Source organism: Fomitiporia mediterranea, assembly GCF_000271605.1.
Source record: "Fomitiporia mediterranea MF3/22 unplaced genomic scaffold FOMMEscaffold_19, whole genome shotgun sequence".
Taxonomy (NCBI): domain Eukaryota; kingdom Fungi; phylum Basidiomycota; class Agaricomycetes; order Hymenochaetales; family Hymenochaetaceae; genus Fomitiporia; species Fomitiporia mediterranea.
In genome coordinates, this window is record NW_006760404.1 from 463602 (window position 1) to 486368 (window position 22767).

At 47.1% G+C, this 22767-nt stretch overlaps 7 protein-coding genes across 7 annotated transcripts; 4 read left to right on the top strand and 3 right to left on the bottom strand.

Annotated features, from left to right (window-relative positions):
* Window positions 1-63: 63 nt before the first annotated feature.
* Window positions 64-2442, bottom strand: FOMMEDRAFT_98121 (beta-hexosaminidase; the record flags this gene model as incomplete). Its single annotated transcript, XM_007271948.1, has 12 exons — window positions 64-308; window positions 404-501; window positions 571-611; window positions 678-762; window positions 836-884; window positions 960-1214; window positions 1286-1382; window positions 1435-1455; window positions 1505-1654; window positions 1707-1758; window positions 1808-1845; window positions 1909-2442. 12 exons carry the CDS (start codon window positions 2440-2442, stop codon window positions 64-66), a joined length of 1665 nt encoding a protein of 554 aa, XP_007272010.1.
* A 1050-nt stretch (window positions 2443-3492) lies between these two features.
* Window positions 3493-7009, top strand: FOMMEDRAFT_171553 (TPR-like protein; the record flags this gene model as incomplete). Its single annotated transcript, XM_007271949.1, has 2 exons — window positions 3493-4870; window positions 4932-7009. 2 exons carry the CDS (start codon window positions 3493-3495, stop codon window positions 7007-7009), a joined length of 3456 nt encoding a protein of 1151 aa, XP_007272011.1.
* A 793-nt stretch (window positions 7010-7802) lies between these two features.
* On the bottom strand, window positions 7803-10202 carry FOMMEDRAFT_98138 (N-acetylhexosaminidase; the record flags this gene model as incomplete). Its single annotated transcript, XM_007271950.1, has 13 exons — window positions 7803-8053; window positions 8127-8187; window positions 8243-8276; window positions 8339-8379; window positions 8438-8522; window positions 8583-8631; window positions 8700-8966; window positions 9035-9131; window positions 9182-9202; window positions 9259-9408; window positions 9472-9523; window positions 9571-9608; window positions 9669-10202. 13 exons carry the CDS (start codon window positions 10200-10202, stop codon window positions 7803-7805), a joined length of 1680 nt encoding a protein of 559 aa, XP_007272012.1.
* An 820-nt stretch (window positions 10203-11022) lies between these two features.
* FOMMEDRAFT_137524 (Rho GTPase activation protein) lies at window positions 11023-13312 on the top strand (the record flags this gene model as incomplete). Its single annotated transcript, XM_007271951.1, has 4 exons — window positions 11023-11360; window positions 11426-11952; window positions 12012-12134; window positions 12192-13312. 4 exons carry the CDS (start codon window positions 11023-11025, stop codon window positions 13310-13312), a joined length of 2109 nt encoding a protein of 702 aa, XP_007272013.1.
* A 506-nt stretch (window positions 13313-13818) lies between these two features.
* Window positions 13819-15021, bottom strand: FOMMEDRAFT_24242 (uncharacterized protein). The gene is made up of 2 exons (XM_007271883.1): window positions 14064-15021; window positions 13819-13940 (listed from the first exon to the last, which is right to left on the bottom strand). Exons 1-2 carry the CDS (start codon window positions 14988-14990, stop codon window positions 13869-13871), a joined length of 999 nt encoding a protein of 332 aa, XP_007271945.1. The 5' UTR covers window positions 14991-15021; the 3' UTR covers window positions 13819-13868.
* Window positions 15022-15560: 539 nt separating this feature from the next.
* FOMMEDRAFT_98013 (carbohydrate-binding module family 1 protein) lies at window positions 15561-16661 on the top strand (the record flags this gene model as incomplete). The annotated part of the gene is made up of 5 exons (XM_007271952.1): window positions 15561-15719; window positions 15799-15966; window positions 16057-16210; window positions 16309-16498; window positions 16586-16661. The coding sequence occupies 5 exons, from the start codon at window positions 15561-15563 to the stop codon at window positions 16659-16661; spliced, it is 747 nt and encodes a 248-aa protein (XP_007272014.1).
* A 1300-nt stretch (window positions 16662-17961) lies between these two features.
* FOMMEDRAFT_171557 (Metallo-dependent phosphatase) lies at window positions 17962-20853 on the top strand. Its single transcript, XM_007271953.1, has 7 exons — window positions 17962-18377; window positions 18772-18903; window positions 18966-19196; window positions 19256-19432; window positions 19513-19664; window positions 19738-19872; window positions 19962-20853. The coding sequence occupies exons 1-7, from the start codon at window positions 18320-18322 to the stop codon at window positions 20055-20057; spliced, it is 981 nt and encodes a 326-aa protein (XP_007272015.1). The 5' UTR covers window positions 17962-18319; the 3' UTR covers window positions 20058-20853.
* The last annotated feature ends 1914 nt before the right edge of the window (window positions 20854-22767 follow it).

The following is a 22767-nucleotide window of genomic DNA, read 5'->3' on the forward strand; positions in this document are numbered from 1 at the left end:
ACTCCACTGGGCCAGCGGCCAGCCAACAGAACAACACCCTTAAACATCTCCCGCCATCAGAAACTACCCGTCGCATTCTCCCGGACGAATCGCACACCATTCGGGTTGAAGGGGGATAGCGTTGACGCCGCGCTGGACCATGCGGAACCGCATTTCGTGGAGCCGTGGAAGGGCTTCGGTGACGTTTAGTCCGCCATCTGTGAGGGTTCCACCTGTCCAAAAGACTTCAGCGGAGGCCGCGGCGCGCGGCCAGACGATGCTGTCGAGGTTTTGTGGGGCGGATTGTTCGGTCCACAAAAGTTGCTGACCTACACAGTTAAGAAGAGAACGGCGGAGAAAGATGAGAAATAGAGCGAAGGTGCAGCGAAATAGCTACAGAGAGTAATGAGCGTCCACCACTTACCACCTAGAACGAGGCTTTTCTGCTCGGACGTTAGGTTTGCGTAGGGATCAAAGGAGTAGGCTTTCTGCCAGGTTTTAAAGGGATCACACCAACTATTCCTGTGGACATGTATCCGTCAGGATAAGATTCCCAGGTGTGTGGAAAGATAGGCTTTTGAAAAGCATTACCCTGTGACGTCGTTTCCTAGCCACTCTCCCGCTCCGCAATCCTATGAGAAAGTCAATGTTGATGTATGAGTACAACGGTTCAACAAAACATTAAGTATTTGACATACAAGGTAGAAGTAATCGGATGGTCCGTGCACGAGGCGGAAGCCCTTGGCAGCAACAGCAGCTGCGTTTTGCGAAGATATCCATACCCTATTTTTCAAAACGATCAGCATCTTTCATTATTTACAGATACGCGATACACGGAATGGGAAGATGGACGTACATGACAACTGTGTCGTTTCCTAGCGTGACGTTATGCTCAAGCACCATTTCTGCAGACAAAGTGGGTAGGTCCCGGTAAGTGGCTAATTGAAATAGCGAGCAGCGACGAAGTAAAAGGAAGGCACCTTCCCAAACAACTGGTGTCTTCCCTGCATCTCTCAATGCCCCATGCGTCGCCTGAGTGAAGTTGCTGAGCGCCTGCTCGATCGTCATCCCAGTGGCGTTCAGTGCAGCCTGGGTCTGCGTGTCTTCTGCGTAGCAGGGTTCATTGACCTCATCACCACCCGTACTAAGCAAGGAGGATGGCATCATGGACGCAACGGCAGAGAATAACGAAGCAGAAAAATTCGTGGTGGACGGGGAAGCAATGCGTAATTGGCCTGAGGGTGGCTCTAAGTCAAGTTATCGGGATTACGTCCCTCTAGCCTCTGAGTTCGATTTACAGGCCTACCTGCAGCAAAAGATGACCACGGCGACGCATGGAAGCATGCAATGTGTTCTGGGTGAGACTCGCCGATGGCGGCCGAATGTCCTGGCGAGTCGATTTCCTTCATGTCTTTATGAGAAAGCGGCACACAGATATGAAAAGGAGATACTAACAATAAGGACATCAACGCCTCTCTGCGAGCGAATTAGCACAATTACGCAATGTGAGTTGAGATATACGCACCTCCCCCGCGTAACTCACGATATCTTGAATGTCACTGAGGCTGTAAGTCGATGCATTTGAGTAAGCTCCGGCAGCCGATAATTCCATGAATCCTGGGACCTGGAGCGGGAAGCTTTGGCTATCCGTAATATGCCAATGGAAGGTGTTTATCTAAAATTAAATCAGTCCGAAATTGTCGCAAGCTATATGCACATTGACGGACCTTGACCCAGCTCATTGCATCTAATGTCCGTTTGATAGCAGAAGTCGGGAAGCTATATGGTGTTTCAGCTGAGTTCCACAGAATGAAAGGAATATTGTTACAAATTTCGCGCGGTGTCGAGCATAAAACCTCGATATGGCTGGTAATCAACATGAGTAAATGCATACTTTATATGTTTCTATTAAAAATTAGAAGCACTCACAAATGCTGGGGAATCTTCGATAGATATCGGCGTGTTTAGCGTGTACGCCTCTCCGTTAAGATCGTACCAGATTTGACTGAACGTCGTCAATCCTCGAAGCAGCCCAAGTGAAGAATTTGCTGAGAGGCTCGCTGTGGTGCCGTCTGAGGGAATAATTAGAGTATAGCTTTCATCTCGTTCTGAAAGTGGTTTTTGGGCTTCTGTCGTAATGTTCGATACTGGACCGGTAGAGTTGTTTGTCAGTGATAGTTCCAGCGATCTGAGATCCTGAGCAGACTGGACAGCTGAAGCGTCCGAAGAACCTCTTCCAACCACCAGTCTTCCCAGTTTGTCGTTCTGAATGAGAGACTGGGTACGAGAGATAGCAGAATCGATATCAGCTGTCGTCTGGAAATTCGGTACTATGGAAAAGTTAGTCGAAAGGCGCAAAGCCTGGGTGCCAGACGTCACAGAACGAGGACGCGGCCATATAGCATGCACATCATGAGCTCGCAATAGCAAGACAAAAAGACAGGAGATGGAATACAGCAACATCACGAGCAAAGGAAGGTCCCTGTCAGTGACAATGGCCAGCGCGAACTGTCCTTGCTTTATATAACCGCACTAGAGAAGAAGAAAACATCGTCATGAGACCATGCGGCTGGCGTCGACATATCGGAGAGCACAAGATACAACTGCTTCGTGGCTGTTCTTCTGCCGCAGAATTCAGTCGAATAATTATACACCGCTCCGGGTCCGCCGCACTCTATATATAGCTCAGAACAGTGAGATATTCGCACATATACGTGCAATACTAGCGGGCCCGATATCGATTTCTTGGAATAGATAACTGAATGGAACGCAACTCAGGAAAATCAAGGTCAAAGGAGGTGTATCGGATACGTCAGCCAGGCTCAGTCTAGAAAATAGCCGAGTCGATTCAAGCTCCGATCATACACGTACTCACGTAGCTGGGCAGACAGAAAACTTGCAAGGCAGCTTGCACGCAAAAATCTATGCGATTATTATTTAGCATGCATTAGCTTTTGAGTTTTTGTTGATACAAATTTGAGAAAGTTGCAAGACATAGTGGCACACTGTTCGAACGAAATTACGTAATAGGCGTTTATCCTTTCTTGACATCGAATCCCATCCTCAACATCAAACTTCTATTAGTATTACGGCTTCAGCACGTTTCCAGCATGGCCAGACTTATGTATAAGTACTCACCATGTACCCTCAGCCCTATCTTTCCTCCAAGCTCTAAACCGAGGTTCCATCTTCTAGCACAAATACCGTCCCTTGCATCGACGCGTGTCGTATACAGCACAGCAACAGCAGTATTGGCTGGTTACCCACTTTTTGCAGGTTGATCTCTTCATCTACGTACTTTGGCACAAACGAGAGATAGAGAAGGATCCCTCAGATCTGCAGAGAAGCGTTTGTGCAGAAGACATTGTGGGCAACACAAGGTGGCTTCAAGGACAAAGGAGCGTTACAGGTAGTGTATCCTGCGTAGTTTGCTTTCTTCTCTTATAACTAAACACACAGGCTAACTGAACGAAGTGGAACCATTGAATAGGGTTATTGCGATTCTGTGCTAACATGGAGTACTATGTGGACCTCGAATTGATTCGTGATGTACTTCACAAACTGGCTCTTAAACACTGGGCCCGCTTTGAATATTCAAGGGAACAGGAGGAGCTTGACGCGTCTGTGTTCCATGGCCGTATTGCACTCGGACTATGTCATGTAGAACATCCTAGGCGCTCCGAGATATTGAATAGTCTTGGAATGTTTCTGTACACGCGATTTGAGCAATACGGTGGCATAGAGGATTTAGAGGAGGCCATACAGCATCATCGTGCCGCTTTGCGACTTCTCCCCGAAGACCATCACGATCGTCCTATGTTTCTGATTTTGCTCGCGGCTTCCCTTCAAAGTCAATTCGAACAGCGTGGACAGTCTGCGAACCTCGATGAGGCCATCGAGCATCAACGTGCCGCTCTGCAACTTTGCCCCGTCGGCCATCCCAATCGTTCCATGTCTCTGAACTGCCTTGCCTCTTCCCTTCAAGCTCGCTTTGAACAGCACGGACTGACAACTGATCTCGACGAGGCCATCGAGCTGAATCGTGCTGCCCTGCAACTGCGCCCCGACGGCCATCCAAATCGTTCCACATCTCTTATCAACCTTGCAGCTGCTCTTGCAACTCGATTTTCACAGAACGGAAGGGCTGCAGATCTTGATGAGGCTATTGAACATAATCGCATCGCCCTGCAACTTCTCCCTGACAGTCATCCCAATCGTTCCAAGTCTCTCAATAACCTCGGGGATTCCCTCCGAACTCGATTTGCACAGTATGGACGGGCAGCAGATCTTGATGAGGCTATCGAGCTGAATCATGCTGCACTGCAACTTTGCCCCGAAGGCAATCCCGATCGTTCCATGTCCCTTCATAACTTAGCGACTTCCCTTCAGGATCGATTTGAACAGCATGGACAGACCGCTGACCTTGATGATGCCATCGAGCATCATCGTGCTGCGCTGCACCTTCGACCCGACGGTCATCCTGATCGTTCTGCCTCTCTGAATAATCTAGCGGTTTGCCTTCAAATTCGGTTTGAACAGCTTGGACGGACGACAGACCTTGACGAGGCTATCAAGCATCATCGTGCTGCACTGCAACTTCGACCTGCCAGCCATCCCTATCGTGCCATGTCGCTCAATAATCTTGCGGCTTCACTTGTAATTCAATATGAACAGCATGGACGGCCCACGGACCTCGATGAGGCCATCGAATTGAATCGTTTTGCCCTGCAGATTCAACCCGACAGCCATCCCGATCGTTCCACGTCTCTTTTCACCCTAGCAGCTTCCCTTCAAATCCGATTTGAACAAACTGGACAGGTTGCTGATCTTGATGAGGCCATCGAACATAATCGCTCCGCCCTACAGCTTCTCCCTGACAGCCATGCTAATCGTTCCGAATAACCTGGCAACTTCACTTCAAGGCCGATTTTCACAGTATGGAGAGACGACAGACCTTGATGAAGCCATCAAGTACCATCGTTTGGCACTGCAACTTCGTCCCACTGGCCACCCCGATCGCTCCATGTCTCTCACTAACCTTGCGGCTTCCCTCCAAGTTCGATCTGAGCAGCATGGACAGACTAACGACCTCGATGAGGCCATTGACCTGCATCATGCTGCACTGCAGCTTCGACCCGATGGGCATCCCAATCGTTCCATTTCTCTCAATAACCTTGCTACTTCTCTTAAAATGCGATTTGACCAGCTTGGACGCACCGCAGACCTCGATGGGGCCATCGAGATGATTCGTGAGGCTCTGCAACTTCGACCCGACGGTCATCCCGATCGTTCCACATCGCTGGCCAGCTTGGCTATTTCATTATTCTCACAATTCAAGAAGTCTGGGAGCTTGGACGATTTCGAAGAGTGTATGCAATTATTCGGATGTGCTGCCGAGCATAAGTTTTCAAGCTCGGTGGTGCGTATCGAGGTGGCCAGGCGATGGGCTGACCTTGCTCGAAGTCATGCTCACCATACCACGTCTAGGGCTTACAAGGTGGCGATGCTGCTTCTTCAACGTTCCCTCGTTGTTAGTCCCACGCTTCATACACAACACGACTTTCTTACTGGAAAAGGCGACTACAGAACACTCACGTTGGAAGCGGTGGCCTATGCCATACATCGAAATAGGCTGGAGGAAGCGATTGAGCTGCTCGAGCAAGGAAGGGGTATACTCTGGTCGCAGATGCGCGGTCTTCGGACACCTCTTGATCGTCTTGTGGAAACGAATAGAGAGCTCGCTGATAAGTTCAGGAATGTTAGTCGGCAGCTGGAGAAACTGGCAACATCAACTTCCGCACTGCAGTCTGATCCAAGCTTAGGCAGAGACGGCTCATCTACACTGGATGTTCACAGAGAACGGTTATTGTTTGAGGAGAAGCTGAAGGTAAAGAAGCAGCTCTCTAATGAGCAAGAGGAGATCATCAACGAGATAAGGCGAATTCCTAAATTTGAGAGCTTCCTTACAGCCACGCCGTTTAAAGAACTTCAGCGGTCAGCTTCGGAGGGTCCAGTGATTGTGGTCAATCATAGCAAATATCGATCCGATGCGCTCATCATCCTCTCACGTGAAGTTCAACCAGTTATCTGTGTCCCACTAGATGGAGAGTTCTACAAGGACAGCATTGAGTTATATGTCGAACTCTTGGAAACGCGACAACGTTTCACGGCTAACTCGCCTGAATATGATAAGAAGCTCGTTGAAGCACTGGAGATGTTATGGGATAGGGTCGTGTCCAAAGTCGTCGAAAAGCTTAAGGAGCTTGGGATTGCTGAAGGATCGCGAATTTGGTGGTGTCCTACATCTGTCCTCTCTGCGCTTCCCTTCCACGCCGCGGGTCCGTTCAAGGACACGGATGGCACTACGGAGTATTTATTGGATAAATACGTCTCATCATATACTCCGACACTCGGAGCGCTCGTCAATGCACAGTCAGGCGGGGATGGAGGGGAATTAACGGTGCTTGTCATTGGGGATACATCGCTTAAGTCAGCTAAGCAGGAGATCAGAAACATCCGGAACTGTGGGATTAGCACCCGGTTACTCGTCAGTAAGAAGATATCTCATGAAGCAGTGATCAAGGCCCTTTCGGGATCAACCTGGGTTCATTTCGTTTGTCACGGAACTTTAGACCCAAAGCCCTTCAATTATTCATTCAAATTGACAGACCATGGACTGACTTTACTCGATATTGTTCGAGGTCATATCCCGAACGCAGAGTTCGCCTTCCTTTCTGCCTGCCACACAGCTGAGCAGTCTTTCCTGGTTGCGCACGATGAAGTGCTTCACTTGGCTGCAGCGATGCAGTTCTCTGGATTTCGAAGTGTGATTGGATCGATGTGGGAGCTACTTGATGAGGATGGGCCGTTTTTCGCCAAGACAGTTTACGAGTACATGCAAAACTGCAACGAGGGCGAGGCGAAGTACAAGCGGGCGGCTGCTGGTCTTCGTGAAGCAGCGATAGGACTGAAAGCACGGGATGGTATTCAGACTGAGAGATGGGTAAATTTGATTCACATAGGTGCTTGATTGACTCCTGATATTTTGTATTGTATCTTTCCTTCCTTGACTCCGGGAGATCACTTTCTGTTTTGCACGTGTTATCCCTGGCATGCTTCCCTTTGTTAGCCTTCTTAACCCGGTCCATCTGAGTGTTAACTATTTCTGGAGCAAAGCTAGATCTTAGCAGGGTCATTGACGGTATTGGAGACATACTGGTACTGTCCTTGGATGATTTCATTATTTGGACACTATCTTCAAGGCTGCACACCGACCTTTTTGGCCTTTCATCTGTTCATTATTCTTTCACGTCTGTAGTTTTTTTTCTTGTATGCGAGTTGAAAATGCTTATTGACGAATCTCTTTCCGCATTTTCCAATTGCCATCCCTTTCATCTTCGGATTGCTATCTTATCAGTTCTTCATCAAACAGGTTCATTGGCATCATAGCAATGCCAGAGACAATGACTGGCACAATCGTTGGTGGTACACCAGTTCAACAAGCAGCAAGGCTACAAATGGTAATTATGTCCATGACAACTACAATACTTGTAACAGTTGCTGCACTCGCAACTGTTGTTGATGGTGAGCATTGTACACGTGTAGAAAGAGTAGATACAAGAAAGCATTAGGTATGGCATAAGAGAGAAGATATAGATTTGTGTTGTTGGGAAGGTAAATTGGCAGGTGCAAGAGTAAAAGGAGCCTAGTAGAACAGTAAGAAGAGAGAAATAGATTGCTTAAATAGAATAGAGAAGACTAGTAACTACTATTAAATCTAATTAACTACACAGCAGAAGAAGACTCACCTCGATGAACCCAACCTACGCATCCGCATCACATTCCCCCATCCGAATCGCACACCATTCCGGCTGAAGAGGAATTGCACGTACACCCCGATGTACCATCCGATACCGCATCTCATGAAGACGTGGTAACGCCTCAGAGACGTTCAGACCTCCATTAACGACTTTACCGCCTGTCCAGAAAACTTCTGCGGAGGCTGCTGTACGTGGCCAGACGATGCTGTCGAGGTTTTGTGGGCTACTTTGTTCGGTCCAGAGAAGTTGTTGGCCTGAGTGGAATATCAATGTTAATGCGAGAATGTAAGAGGAGATCGAAGAGGGTTTTGTGAGAGTTGTGCGCACCACCTAGGACTAGGCTTCGTTGGTCTGTTGTTAGATTTGCATAGGGGTCGAAGGAGTATGCCTATAAGGAACGTATTACGGCTTGGTCTTATGATGGGATGGTACTACTTATGTACCTTTTGCCATGTTCTGAATGGAGTGCACCCAATGCTTCAAGTATTTTACCGGTTAACATTCGGACGCACTATGATATCCGGGTAGTATATGCGTACTTTGAAACATCGTCACCGTACCACCCTCCCGCCCCACAATCCTGAACAAGAAATGGTCGTCGAGTCAAGAAAAAGAAGACATGAAGGAAATGTACGCACAAGATAGAAATAATCTTGTGGACCAAGGACAATCCGGAAACCTTTCGCCGCAACGGAGGCTGCGTCCTGAGAGGAAAGCCATACCCTATTATTACACCTCGTATAAGACATAGAACGAGATAAAAGGTAGACCTCGATTACTTACATGACAATCGTATCGTTTGATAGTGTTACGTTATGCTCAAGGACCATCTCTTACAGAATCAAGAACATAATCAATATATTTATAAATCACAACACGACGTTCAAAGTTTAACCTCACCTTCCCAAACAACAGGTGTCTTCCCAGCACTTCTCAACGCACCATGCGTAGCCTGAGTAAAGTCATTTAACGCCTGTTCAATCGTCCTACCAGTAGCGTTCAATGTATCCTGCGTCTCGGAATCCGCAGCGTAGCAAGCTTCGTTGATTTCGTCCCCACCAGTCCCAAGTAAGGAAGAAGGGAATAACTTGGCGACGGCAGAAAAGAGGGAGGCGGTGAAATTCGTTGTTGATTGGGAGGCTATGCGAAGTTGGCCTGATGGTGGTTCTAGGTAAGACGAAAGTTTTGAACTGAGTCGATTTTGCGGTGAGTATTGGTTGAATTGAAGAACTCACCGCCGGCGAAGGTTGACCAGGGTGATGAGTGGAAACATGCAATGTGCTCTGGGTGAGACTCGCCGATGGCTGCTGAGTGGCCTGGAGAGTCAATTTCCTTTAACATATCATAAGATACGAATGCGTGCTTGTCAAGCTAGGACTGACGACTAGAACGTCTATCCCTCTCTGCAACCGCATGAATAAAATCAGAACAGAACGACTTTAATTCGCGCGATACACACCTCTCCGGCGTAATTTATTATGTCCTGGACATCATCGACTGTATAAATCGACGCGTTCGAATACGCACCGTCCCTCGATAGTTCCATGAATCCTGGAACTTGGAGCGGGAAGCTCTGACTATCTGAGATATGCCAATGGAACGTATTGATCTTGAGTCAAGAGAACGAAATTAACGTCGGAGTCACTGCTTGTGAATGTTACTGGAGGCTGACCTTGACCCAGCTCATTGCGTCCAGCGTGCGTTTGATATCCGATGTTGGGAAACTAGATGGTACTTCAGTTCGAATCCTAGTTGAGAGTTAGGCACTTACAAGTTCCGCGCAGTGTCAAGCATAAATCCTCGATAAGGCTAACAAATACACCAGTCAAAACAACGGCTTCCGCATTACTAATGAATGCGAATACCCACGAAAGCCGGGGAGTCTTCAATAGTGATCGGCGTGTTCAGAGTATACGTCTGATTATCGAAGTCATACCAGATTTGACTGAAGGTCGTTAGTCCTCTGAACAGTCCAAGCGAAGTATTTGCCACGAGACTCGCTGTAGAGCCGTCAGATGGTATGGTCAACGAGTAGCTTTCATCCCGTTCCGAGAGAGGTTTCTGTGCCTCTGACATGATGCTCGATATGGACCCATTTGAGTCATGAGTGAGTGAAAGAACCAACGAGTCGAGTTCGTCTGCAGTCTTAACAGCTGGTGTATCAGAAGAACCCCTTCCTACCACGAGTCTGCCCAGTTTGTCATTCTGGACAAGAGAATAAGTTCGTGTGATAGCTGAATTTATGTCGGGAGTAGGTTCGAAATTTGCGATAATGGAGAAATTAGAGGCGAGGCGAAGTGCTCGAGTCCCAGACGTCAAAGAACGAGGACGAGGCCAAATAGCATAGACGGCGTGAATGAGCTGGAACAGAAGCAGACTGACAGTTAGCGCAAGTGCATGCATTGTGCTGTACCAGCCGAAGCGGCCATGACAGACAAACCCGAGTTATACTTATATGCAGTTAAAACGTGCCGGATTTTGAGAGTTAATCGGTCATGTGTTGAGTTTGGAGAGGACTTCTGAACAAACTGGCCATTAAACACAGAGAAATAAACTTCAGCGGGCCGGAAGTGTGTTGGTGCTGCTTCTATGAGATAAGAGAGAATCAACGCGGCCGTAGAGACAAGGACGGCAGCTGGTATCTTTCAGTACTATTTATCGTGTCAAAATCGTCGCTGTGTGAAATAGTCTCAGATAGAACAGGTGAGTGCAAGGCAAATAAACGTCGCGTAATTGAATTACACGGTCACATGCTCGGGAGCCGTCACTGTCGGACCCGAGTCGGGATGTCTTGCCTTGCATCTGCATTCGGATTGCGAGTGCGACATCGCCGACGAGCTTGGTCTTGGTCAATCAACAATGCGAGACATGCCAGTCTGCAGCCCATCCGAGCCATGCTACACTCACTTTCTCTCTCTCTCTTAAACCCCTTCCTCCAGGTTCAGGGTTCGGATGCAGCCCTCCAGCGGTGGCAACTCGTATCGCTTGGCCTCGTCCCCTCCTTCGCGTCGTCCGAGGAAACGTCCACGGTGGTCAAAAGGCTCGCCGGAATATTGCCAGTCGTTTCATGCTATAGGCAATAAACGGAGAATGGAGAGCCGTTCGTACCGTAGGGCTAGTTTGCCTTGTATCTCTTCGCCTCTAAGAGGTGAGCTTCATGTTCTTACCTACAAGGTCTGATGCTTACACTCTCGTAGGATACTGTTCCACATCCAAAGATGTCATGGATTTTGATGTTGAGCAAGACCCACCCTCGCCGACTTACCAACAAGATTGCAGACGTAGAAATTCTGTATCGGTGTTACCTGCAAATACTGTGGTATACAGCCCGTCGGCTGTCAGGCATTCTCCTCCTGGCTGCGAGTCGTTCTTGCCGTCCTTCCCGATTTCATTCGAGTGTCAGAAGGACTTGGATCTTGAGACTTTCAGGCAGGCACGAGCGTGTGGAATGACTCTCGATACTATCTCGGTGGCAAAGCCTCGTTCAAGACCGCAAAGTGCGGCTCTTGTCGATGTCCATATAACCAGAAAAGATGACTTAGGGGATGATCTAGGCAGTTTGTAAGTGTCTAATCTTCATTTTGTCCGGATATAATCAGCGAGCTTACGCTGCTGCTCGGGACAAGCCTCCGCTCCCCTGATTTGCATGACACAGGTTGCAATGAAGGCACATTGGCTGTCTCACACTCTATGCCACGTTCCGTAGTTGACTATGGCGGCCGAAATGAACTCGTCATCCCTGCAGTGTCGCCTGTTCCTAATTCGCCGTCTTCCCCATGTTTTTCTGCAACGTCCGGCTCACCAGCTTTTACTGCGATTAATCTCCAACCCGTGAAGCTTGCACCGTCTTTCAGTCCGGACAAGCAGTTGGCACGTGTCAATAATTTACTGAGGCGGTATAACCATGTCTTTTGCGGTGACGGCTTATCAAAGCACCTCGCCTCAGTGACTGCTGAGATGCTAATTGACATCGAGAAATTATTAGATGATCATAGGGCGGATTATCAGTTCGAGGTAGATGACAGGATGGAGTGTGACGACGGAGATTTGAGTCCCCTTATAGACTTAGGCTCACTGGACAGGGGAGGGCTGATGATTGGGACAGACTGGAGGAAACCGACGGCAATGAGGGAGGTGATTCCACCCGAGCACAGTAAGTCATCTTTGACATGTAGCACGAACGCTCTGTTTCACGCTACTGCCAATCTTCAGGTGTCTTCAGACAGCCTCTGTCCCGCACGCATCGCTATGCGTCATGCGTACACACTTTGGCAGGTTATCAAAATGATCTGCCTATCGTAGTCCGTGCTTGTGTAGAGGAGCTATACAGAACAGGTGCTTATTTCACTCATGTTTTCTTCCTATTGAAACCTCATCTAATGATGGTCGTAGGGATGACTGTCTCAGGTCTATTCCGCACCGCACCTAGTCGGGCACGTCTGGACAAGCTCACCACAACTTTTGACATCGGGCCTTCCTTCGGACGTTCGGTATCTCTCCGCAAAGAGAATACCGAAGACATCTGTGCACTTCTGAGAAAATATATCACTGGATTGCCGCATGCCATTTGGCACGAGTCACTTTTTGAACCCATGCTCGACTTATGCGTGCGACCAAGTGTGTTGATGGAAAAGGCACTAGCAGAAGCGGTCGAGGGAGAAGATACTCGAGGTATGTCTCCAGGGAGGGCAGCAGGCATCACTCGACCGAGCTCCGTCATCCTCCTCTCAACACCAACCCTTGGCGAGAAGAAACAGAAATCTCCTCACCTTCGTTCGTCATCATTCCATGAGGCGCTTCCCTTCAGCAATTCCGTTCCTTCTATAACATTATCAGCTATGGCACATGCGGATATCGACGCGATTCGAGAACGGCCGCGACTTGCGCTGGCAAGAGCGTTTTTTAGGCTCTTACCACCCTCCCATCTCTCGCTTCTCGTCTACCTATGCTCGTTCTTCTCACAATTACCGCTATGTCCGCATAACGAGCTCTCAATTGAGGACATCGCGCAGATGTTTGCTGTGCCGTTGTTCTATAGTAGACCGGAGGATGTGAATGAGGATGCGTCGTGGCCGGTAAGGAAAGAGGATGCGAGGATGATGATGGTTTGGGTGTTGAAGAGGTGGACGTTCATCTCGGAGGGGTTATTTGACGTTGATGATGATATGGACTTAGAGTTGGAGTTGTTGAATGAGGATGGAGAGAGTGGTCTGACGAGTGCGACGCCTTCTGATGGGTCTGACGGGTCTAGGTCTGCTTTTTCTGGTTTCTCATATCCTGGTTCGAGCAGTTCGAGGTCTTCGGTTCTCATGGGTCCTTCAACTGGAGGATCAGGACCAAGATCAGGTTTGGGGGTGGACAGGATTAAGACAGGCCGATTGAAGTCTAGAGCTGGTTCTGGTAGTCCGTCCCACAATGACATTGATATACAGATTTGGAAGAGTCACGTCGAGAAGGACTTGGACGAGCTTCGTCGGACGCTGATTGAGGTGCAGACTCGACTTGGGAGGTAGCCGAAAATGATAAATCATCATTTGAGGAGTGGGGGGATGAGATGGTGTGAGGAGATTGACTCTCGCTTTTTCTGTTTTTCTGATTTCTTGGGTTCTTTTTGTTTCCTGGTTTTGTGTCTTTCGTTTTTGGTACCGGTTTTTTGTGTAACGTTACATTCTGTACTCAGAATTCCCTGCATGAGGTGTATTTTTTTTTCTGTTTCCGGTTTGCTGTAGCAATATCTTATGTATCTTATGTTTTGTATCTTTTGTCTATTTTCTTATGCTGTATCGGAATTGCACTATAATAAATATGCAGAATAAAGGACTTTTAACACGTCTCATGTTAGGCAAGGATTTCTTATTGTCTGTCACTGTCAAAGACGTGTCTCAACTACGTTGCTCGGTCTATTAGGCATCTAGGTCGGTACGCGATGTACTTGCGACTTTAACTCATACGATTGCATTTATCTGGATGTAAGGATTTTGTTCGCGCGACTAGCATGTAGTAGGTGATGTTGTATTGTTGTATTGTTTGACGTTTGAGGTGCGGATGTAGCGAGATTAAATTTCTAAACTAGAATGGTAACGACTCTTTCTTGCGCGGTACAGCAGGTTTGAGCGGCTTCGCGCGTCTCCTCACGTATACCTACACAAAACAAGTGAAAGTCAGTATCAGCACACCACCCAAGGGTAACACAATAGCAGAATAAATAAAAAAAACCCCCGAATTCATCACGAAAAATTATTAAAAAATCAAAAATGAACGCACATTCTTAAACCTCTCAACCCTCTTATCCATATCCCTCATCCTAACAGCGATCTGAGCACGTCGTTTGGCGAGGTGACGTTCCCATTTGTGGCCTTTGAACATGCGACGACGGGTAGCGTAGATTGTTAGGGAGGAATGGGAGTGGGGTTTGGGGTGGAGTTTGTCTTTGCCTTTGCTTGTCCAGTTGAAGGTTATGCCTGGGTAGCCGAGGGTGGGGGAGGTGCGGCGGTGGGAGAGGTTTTGGGGGGTGCGGAGGAGCCAGCGGGGCTGGCGTCTTTTTTGGTGGGAGCGGGTTGAGGATGGTCGTTGGGTAGAGGTTTCTTGAGATTCTACGTCCTGCGAAGCCGAGGAAGTGGTGGTTCCATCTTTCGCTGACGCGTTTGCTTTCGCAGCTTTTGCCCGAGCTATACTCTGCTGGACCTTCAGAGATGTCTCTTTTGCAGCCCTTGCGCGTCTCCTCGCTTCACGTTTTGCCTCTTGGAGCTCTTCGAGGCTCAATTTCGGACCTGGTGGTAAGAGATGTAGCGTTCCCGACGCACGAGCAGCTTTGACGAGTTCTTTTTGACGACGTAAGGAATACCTCGGAGGAGCCCACATTTTCCTCTCTTTCTTCTTCCCGTTCTCTTTCTTCCCATTCCCTCCCTTCCCCACACTACCCAAATTTAACGAACCAAAAGGAAACGCGCTCTCATCTGTTTCAACATTTACCTCCTGCTTGAAAAGTGCTCTGGGTAAGAACGGGTTATGCAGAGGTACGCCCATACGAATGTCCTTCTTCACGTCGATGTTTTTGATGTTTTGCATGTAAAGTGGGGTGCGACCTTCGTTGGTGCGGTTGGGTGAGCGGAGGCCTCCGCGGTTGATGAAGCATTGGAGCTCGCGGGCGCGGAAGCGCTGGATGAGCTTGGGGATTGCTGTTGTTGACATTACAGCGTGTCCAACTTGCACGTCGCTGAGTGCTGAGTTTTCTGTCTGGACTCTGGATGATCGACGACGGTACGCGGATTTGATAAGTGAGGATTTTAAAGCTCCGCGATCTTCTTTCTCGACTCGGGCAGAGAAAAAAAATAAAGGAGGATGGTCCCAAACTTTCTGCTCTGTCCGTGACCTCGGCTCCGTGAAGCTATCTAGACTTTATTAATTGCGACCATGAAGTAACTCCGGGATCGAAGTAATGAAATGTATCTACTGGGGCTCTGGAAGACTTGCCAGCGCGCCATCTCTCTGTAACTCGAGCTTTTTCCGACATTTCTTTCTATTCAATGTCCGAGCCTCGGATTATCCAATGGGCTCTATAGACTTCTGTGTTACCTCGCAAACGTCTCGAACTACTTCGGACTCGCGTTGTCTGCACGCTCTGTATGTCCGTCAGACAACTCATCTCCGATGCTTCCCCGCAAACAATGGGATCCTTCTCCAACAGTATAAGAGCTGCGAACATGACTCGAACTAGAGCGTACCCCCAGGACTCAGTAGACACTATACAACAGTGCAGTTATGATCGGAAAACTCGCTTTCGCAAGCGCATTAATCTCGGGTGCCATGGCACAGGCCACAGCCCCACAGTGGGGTCAATGTGGTGGGCAGGGATGGACTGGGCCGACTGCTTGTCCGTCTGGATGGGTATGTACGGTTAGTAACCAGTACTACAGTCAGGTATGTCCTTTTCTCGTCATTTTCTTTAATACCGCATGTGATGAGGGAACAGAGCTAACTGATTGATGATATTTGGCAGTGCCTACAAGGAACAGCTCCTGCACCGACTTCCACTCCCGCTTCACCACCCGCTTCTTCGTCTGCACCCGGCGGTGGAAGTGCGACGTCTTCGATTCCTTCTGGGACTGCTACTGCAGGGTCCGCTGGCGCGACGCTCTTACCCGGAAATCTCTGGGTTCGTGCGGTGGTCAGTTCCGTCTTTCTTTCTTTCTTTCCTTTTCTGTAAAGTGGTCGCTGACGCGCAAATATTCATCTTTGTGTTTGTGCTGTGTTATAGGAAGAACCCAACTTCCACACCTACCTTCAGTCTGCAGTGTCTGGACAACCCGGACTTGCTGTATTCGGGAGCTACACTTCTGCGGCGCAGTTCCAGTTGAACGATGGTCAAGTTGAACAGCAGCTCGCTGATGGGAGCGTTCTCTATCTTAACGGTACGTACATTCATTTCACTTTAACCGCCTCCTTATCCCTCATTCCGATTTTAACATAAACTAATGAAATCATATACACATATTTTGGCGATAAATAGTGAACACGACGACAGCCTCCACAGCGACGTACCTCCCAACTTACTTCGCCACGACGCAAGAAACGACGGGGACGTGGGCGTTCCAGGGTGATGGGTTAACATGGACTGCTCCGGGAATCCCACGTCAGAATAATGGTGCTTTCCTTGCGTGTGGGACAGGTGTGCCTAGTGTTAATGTCAATCTTGGACCGTGAGTACTCTCTTTCTTTCGTTCTTTTTTGTATATATGCGTGAATTAAAGACTGATTACTTCTCCTACTTTCTCTTGCTTGTTTAGATACGACTATATGACTCCGGCTGGTTGTGCAGACGAGACGTTGAACTATTACAACGGTGCAACCGCTGTCGACTAATCAACTTATTCTTAGCAACTTGGAGACCTTTATGCACGTTTTTTTTTCTTTGTGTAGGGGCTGAGTAGCGGAAATTTCAAAAACTTTTAATCGGAGTAATGAATGCGTCACGAGACCCACCTTCAATGCAAAGCGTCTAAATTTTCTCGGGTGCGGGAAAAGTTGCTTCCGCACTTAATTTTTCCAGTTCTTCCGTGCAAGAGCTTATCAATAATAAGATAATAAGTGTGGTTCCCTGCAGACGAAGTTCACTAGGCTTTGTTTCATCGTACTGGCTTCTGAACGTTGAAGTAAGGAGGATAGTTTTGGGAAATTTTCTTTAGATATGAGATGATCCAGTTAATTTGATGCTGGATGACTTTTCTTTTTCTTTATGCTTAGTGTTTATAAATTGGGATATGAATTGTCCGGCAACACGGAATGGGCAAGAACTTTGCTGGTAGGTGCATGCTTCCCTGCTGTATGGTCGATCCTACGTCATGTCATTGCAGATTTCGAGCGTCTGATAACAGTGTTTGAGAAATATGAGTATCTAAAATTCGATGTATACAAATAACGCAGAAGTTTTCTTGATCTCTCGATTATAATGTCCATTTGTAGATAGCGCATGAGCAGATTCACAAACTGAGCGCAGGGATCGTACAATGCAAAGATGTGATACCACTGAAGTTTTCTTGATTTCTTGATGATCGTGACTACTTGTAGAAACATTATGAACATGTGAATACTCTCCGCGGCGTGTAATTGGTCTTCTGACACTTAAACTGGTCTACACCGAGGATGACAACAAGCTTTGAGACGTAATGATTGTATTCTGTCGGTGGAAACATCCCGAAATACGGTTCTAGGCCTGACATACGGTGGATCGAGGGAGCCTTGCATGGAGCACATGTGCATGCCTGCAGTGCTCGTCGGAGAGGGTCGGACTATTAGGGAGTTCTCTGAAGCTTGGTTGGAGAAGCGTGCGTGCTGGTGATGCAATTCTGGAGTGTACATTGGCGCGCGTTCAAAGGCATAATAAACGAGGATAATAAAATATAAAACTAATGTCAAAGAAGATAAATTGCTGAAAATTCAAGAGTAGCCGAAATTGGGCGTATTCTTTGTTTGTATATTGGCCGTGTGCACTGGTAGGACAAGGGAGCATAGGACTAAAAGCACGTTTTTGTTGGCAGTGAGTGCTGTGCTATAGTGTGTATGCGTAGACGAGGAGGGATAGCCAGAATAGGTGTGTTGTTTCCCACGGACGACTGCCGGGAGAGAGCGGTGGGTTTTGCAATCAGCGAGTTTTGTTGACCCACCGCCGTGCAAGTGTTCCCCAACAAGCCACCCCATATCGATCTCTCTCCTCGTCGTCCTGCTCAGTACTCAGCCTATCCGAGGAGCCGCTGGTTGGCACATTTGCAAGAAAGCCTCGACCAGTCTTCGCTTTTTTTCTTTGCTTTCTCACCAAGGTCGGCCCGCACCCTCGCGCGTTATCCGAAAAGCAACTCCAAGAGGTCCTGCTCTCCTCGACGCTCAATACCCGCTCATCTTCTCACTCTGTCTTCTATATATCTTGCATAGATTCGTTCTCTACCACCGCGTTCGCCAGCTCGATACAGGCCCTTTGACCTCCTGACCGCGAGCGCGTGCGACGACTCGACGTTTACAAACAAATGGCAGACTCAACAACGGAGATCGATCTTGACTCGGTCATTGACAGGCTACTCGAGGGTACGTTCTCGTTATTCTGCTTCTCTTCTGTTGCCTGGTATGGTCGAAGATGCGTGTGTCGCGGGACAAGACGGGATGGCTCGCGGTGGAGCACACGATTGTGCGCGACGATTTGCTCGTATGTTACCGCAACTTTTGGGTGGCGTACTGCACCCTCGTACATTGGGAAAATCAAGGAAGTGAAGTATAATTCTCATTTGCGATGACTGCTGGAACGTCGTTCAGGCTGTGCGTGGCCTTCGCGGGTCCATCAGCGCTACGTGTTGTTGCTGTGTGCATGATTCATCATCGCGCGTGTCAGAGCTCGTTATCTTTTCCGTCCGCCCGGCCCTCCGCGACATCTCCATCCCACTCACTTCAAATCGTTCTGATATCTTCTTTCTTTGTGATGCAGTCAGAGGAAATCGACCTGGGAAGCCCGTGCAACTCGCGGAATACGAAATTAAATACCTCTGTACGAAGGCTCGAGAGATTTTCATCAACCAACCTATCCTGCTCGAACTTGAAGCACCTATAAAGATATGCGGTGAGTGACGATGATCGTTCTTAGATGACAGTGCGTTCTTATTCGCGGGATTTGCTCGACAGGCGATATCCACGGGCAATATTACGATCTTTTACGGCTCTTCGAATACGGCGGGTTCCCTCCTGAAGCAAATTACCTCTTCCTCGGTGACTACGTTGACCGTGGTAAACAATCGCTCGAAACCATCTGCCTACTCCTCGCATACAAGATCAAGTACCCTGAAAACTTCTTTATTCTTCGAGGCAACCACGAATGTGCTAGTATCAACAGAATTTACGGGTTCTATGACGAATGTGGGTTTTATCCTATTATAGTCGATATGATTCATCTTGCTGAATGCTTTGACTCGTAGGTAAACGTAGATACAACATCAAGCTCTGGAAAACGTTCACAGACTGCTTCAACTGTCTACCAATTGCCGCAATAATCGACGAAAAGATATTCACGATGCACGGTGGATTAAGTCCGGACCTAATGTCGATGGAGCAAATAAGGCGTGTGATGCGACCGACGGATGTTCCTGACACAGGTGAGCCTTTTTGGCAGTTACTCGGGATTACGAGCCGTTGAGACGGTTACGGTACTCACACACCGCCGCATATTAATTAGGTCTATTGTGTGACCTTTTATGGTCAGATCCCGATAAAGATATTACAGGATGGTCAGAAAACGACCGTGGTGTTTCGTTCACGTTTGGACCGGACGTTGTATCACGATTTTTACAGAAACATGATATGGACTTGATTTGTCGAGCACATCAGGTGGGTTAAATCGTTTTTTTGGTGCTTATCCTTATTAGGATTTGTCGGAGTTAAGCTTCTTTTTCCTTATTAGGTCGTTGAAGACGGGTATGAGTTTTTCGCAAAACGACAGCTGGTAACGTTGTTTTCAGCACCGAATTACTGCGGGGAGTTTGATAATGCGGGCGCAATGATGAGTGTGGACGAGACGTTGCTGTGTTCCTTCCAGGTAAGTAACTACACTTCTGGGCTCACTTCATCGCCAATGCATCGGAAGCGAATATTTATTAATGGGCTTTTGTTTTGGGTTATTTATAGATTCTGAAACCAGCAGAGAAGAAAGCAAAATACCCGTATGGACCGATGAACATGAGTGGGCGTCCAACGCCGCGTAAGGCTCCGAAGAAGAAGTAACGAGGAGTGTTAACGCGCCGCGCGGGAACGCTGTCCGTTGCTCTCACCACCGTCCACTGTCTTCCATCCGTCCATCCGTCGTCCATCATCCGTCTTTCTCTCCGTTTCTTTCCCTGGTTCTGGCTCTCTCCTTGATCTGCCCTACTTCCCACTTGCGGCGTGGCGAAAAATCTCAGCGGCTTTGGGGCTGGTCGCGCGGATTAATTTCATCATGTGTCGATGTAGCTGGTTTTGAGGGCAGGGTCACAATAATTACAATACATTCAAGAGGCGCCCTTCGCGAGCGTTGGGGGCTGAGTCACGTGCCTTCGGGGTTAATGCGTAATTGCGAGGAGCAGGGCGTGTGGGGTAGGAGGGTATCTGGGATAATTGGGGGATACAGGTATGGGATGTGAGATATGGAATACGGGATACAGTAATGGACAGTGGACAGTGGTTGACGAGTTAGACGGTGGTGTTTTTACACATATTTCTTTTTCACTTCTTTTTTACTTTTTCAAACTCGTTGCGCGGCGCAGGAAGACAGGGCAGGAGGTGTACTCGGAGGAAGGGTGACAGTGACGTTCATTACGGTTACTCGTTTATTTGTTGTTTGTTGAACTGGTCGATATCATATATTATTACGGTTGTTCATTCATTCTTCTTCTTCTTCCCTTCTCTTCCCATTCCTTTTCGCTTTTATCATTTCTGTTCCTTTCTTTGTCGTTTCGTTTAGTCTAATTTTAAATCTGTGTCTCTCATCCTCTGTCTTCTGTTACATACCTACCTACCTGTCTACCAATCTATATACTCTTTCTGTCCTTCTTTCTGACTGTTCCTTGGTTAGTGTTGTCTGTGTCTGTGTCTGTCTGTGTCTGTGTCTGTGTCTGTGTCTGTGTCTGTGTCTGTGTCTGTGTCTGTGTCTGTGTCTGTGTCTGTGTCTGTGTCTGTGTCTGTGTCTGTGTCTGTGTCTGTGTCTGTGTCTGTGTCTGTCTGTGTCCAACCTAAGCCCCATTTGCTGTTAGATTCCTTAAACTCAACAACATTTCATCATGTCAGAGAGGAGTACTATTATTTGAAAGAAAGACTCTAGACCAGACAAAAAAAATGTAGACAGTATTAATTAAACTAGAGAGGATCTTAAACTGGTAAGTAAAAGTTGGGATTTACTAGTAGGGAATCTAAATCTACAAAAAGTTTCTTTACACAAAGTAACTTTATAACTTTTTTATATAGTATGAAGTAAATACAGAGAGAGAGGCATGAATTTTCTGTTAAAAATTGGATAATGAATACTTATTTACTAGTTTGTGGTCTTTATATACAGGTATGTAGCAAAAGTGTTTGTCTTTCCTCAAAAGGTAAGGCCATTTGTAAGTGATTAGCATACCTTATGTAGAAATTAGAGGTACAGTTGAAAATGTCTTATTGTATCACATCATAATACATAAATGGTATAATGTATAGACTTTTGGCCAGACCAAAATTCAGGTCCTCAGCCAAAATGTATTGTTATAATGTATAAATTGTATAATGTATTGGGTTTAGCCCTCTCCTGACATTATACAATAAGACATTTTCAACTGTAGATCAAAGCTTTGCAACACACAATCTGTATGTTGTAAAGCACAAAAAAAATAAAGAATTTTGCTCAATTTAAACAAAATGGCTCATATTCAACTCAGCTCACCCAAAAAAAATCAACTCATTGGTGCTATACATCTTGGAGCAAAAATCTGTCATGCTACTGTAGTTCTGGAGATCCCCTGTACTACTACTCAATCAATATGGAAGAAATGGAAGGAAACTGAGTCTACCTCTAACAAACCATGTTCTGGACGTCCAAAACTCCTTGATGGAATCATACACAAGCTTCTCATTCATTTGGCTACTACTCACAAGTTTATACCTCTTAAAAACCTTACAAACCACATGGGAATCAGTAGGGAAACAGTTAGGAGGGAGTTGGCAAAGGATGGTTATCACAGAAGACAAGTTAGGAGATGTTTACAGAGAAATGCAATTCAGGAGGCAAGGAGACTTATTTAGGCAGGACACTATCATTACTGGAGGGTTCAGGAGTGGGCTAATGTGGTTTTTTCTGATGAATCCTACCTTTGTGTGGATGGAAACATTGGAAATGTTTGGGTGACCAGAAAACCACATGAAGTTTATGAAAGATCATGCATTCTTAAAAAGCCATACCAGAATCCAGTTAGGATAATAGTTTAGGGATGTATTACTCATAACTTCAAAGGTCCTCTTGTTATTCTTGATTATCCTAGAGGGAGAGGAGGAGGAATGACTGTACAAAGGTACAAGGAGTAAGTTTTACTACCTGTCCTTATTCCAATCTTCAATTGGCTTCAAATCGGACGTCCTGGCCTCTTATTCCAACAGGATAATGCTAGATGCTATACAGCCCAAGTTACAAAGCAATGCTTGCAGGAGAACAATATTCCTCAAATTGATTATCCACCCATTTTACATAATGTCAATCCTATTAAACCAGTCTGGTTTGATTGGAAGAACATTTTTCAAGGTCAACAAAGGACACCAACATCTAAGGAGGAATTGAAGGAAATGGCTAGGGAAGCTTGGGATAATCTTACATTGGATCAAATTAATAAACAGATTGAATCCATACTAAAGAGGGTTGATACAGTTGTTATTGCTTGTGGAGGAAACACTAGTTACTAAAGTCATTATTTTTCTTTTTTTTTCTTTCTAA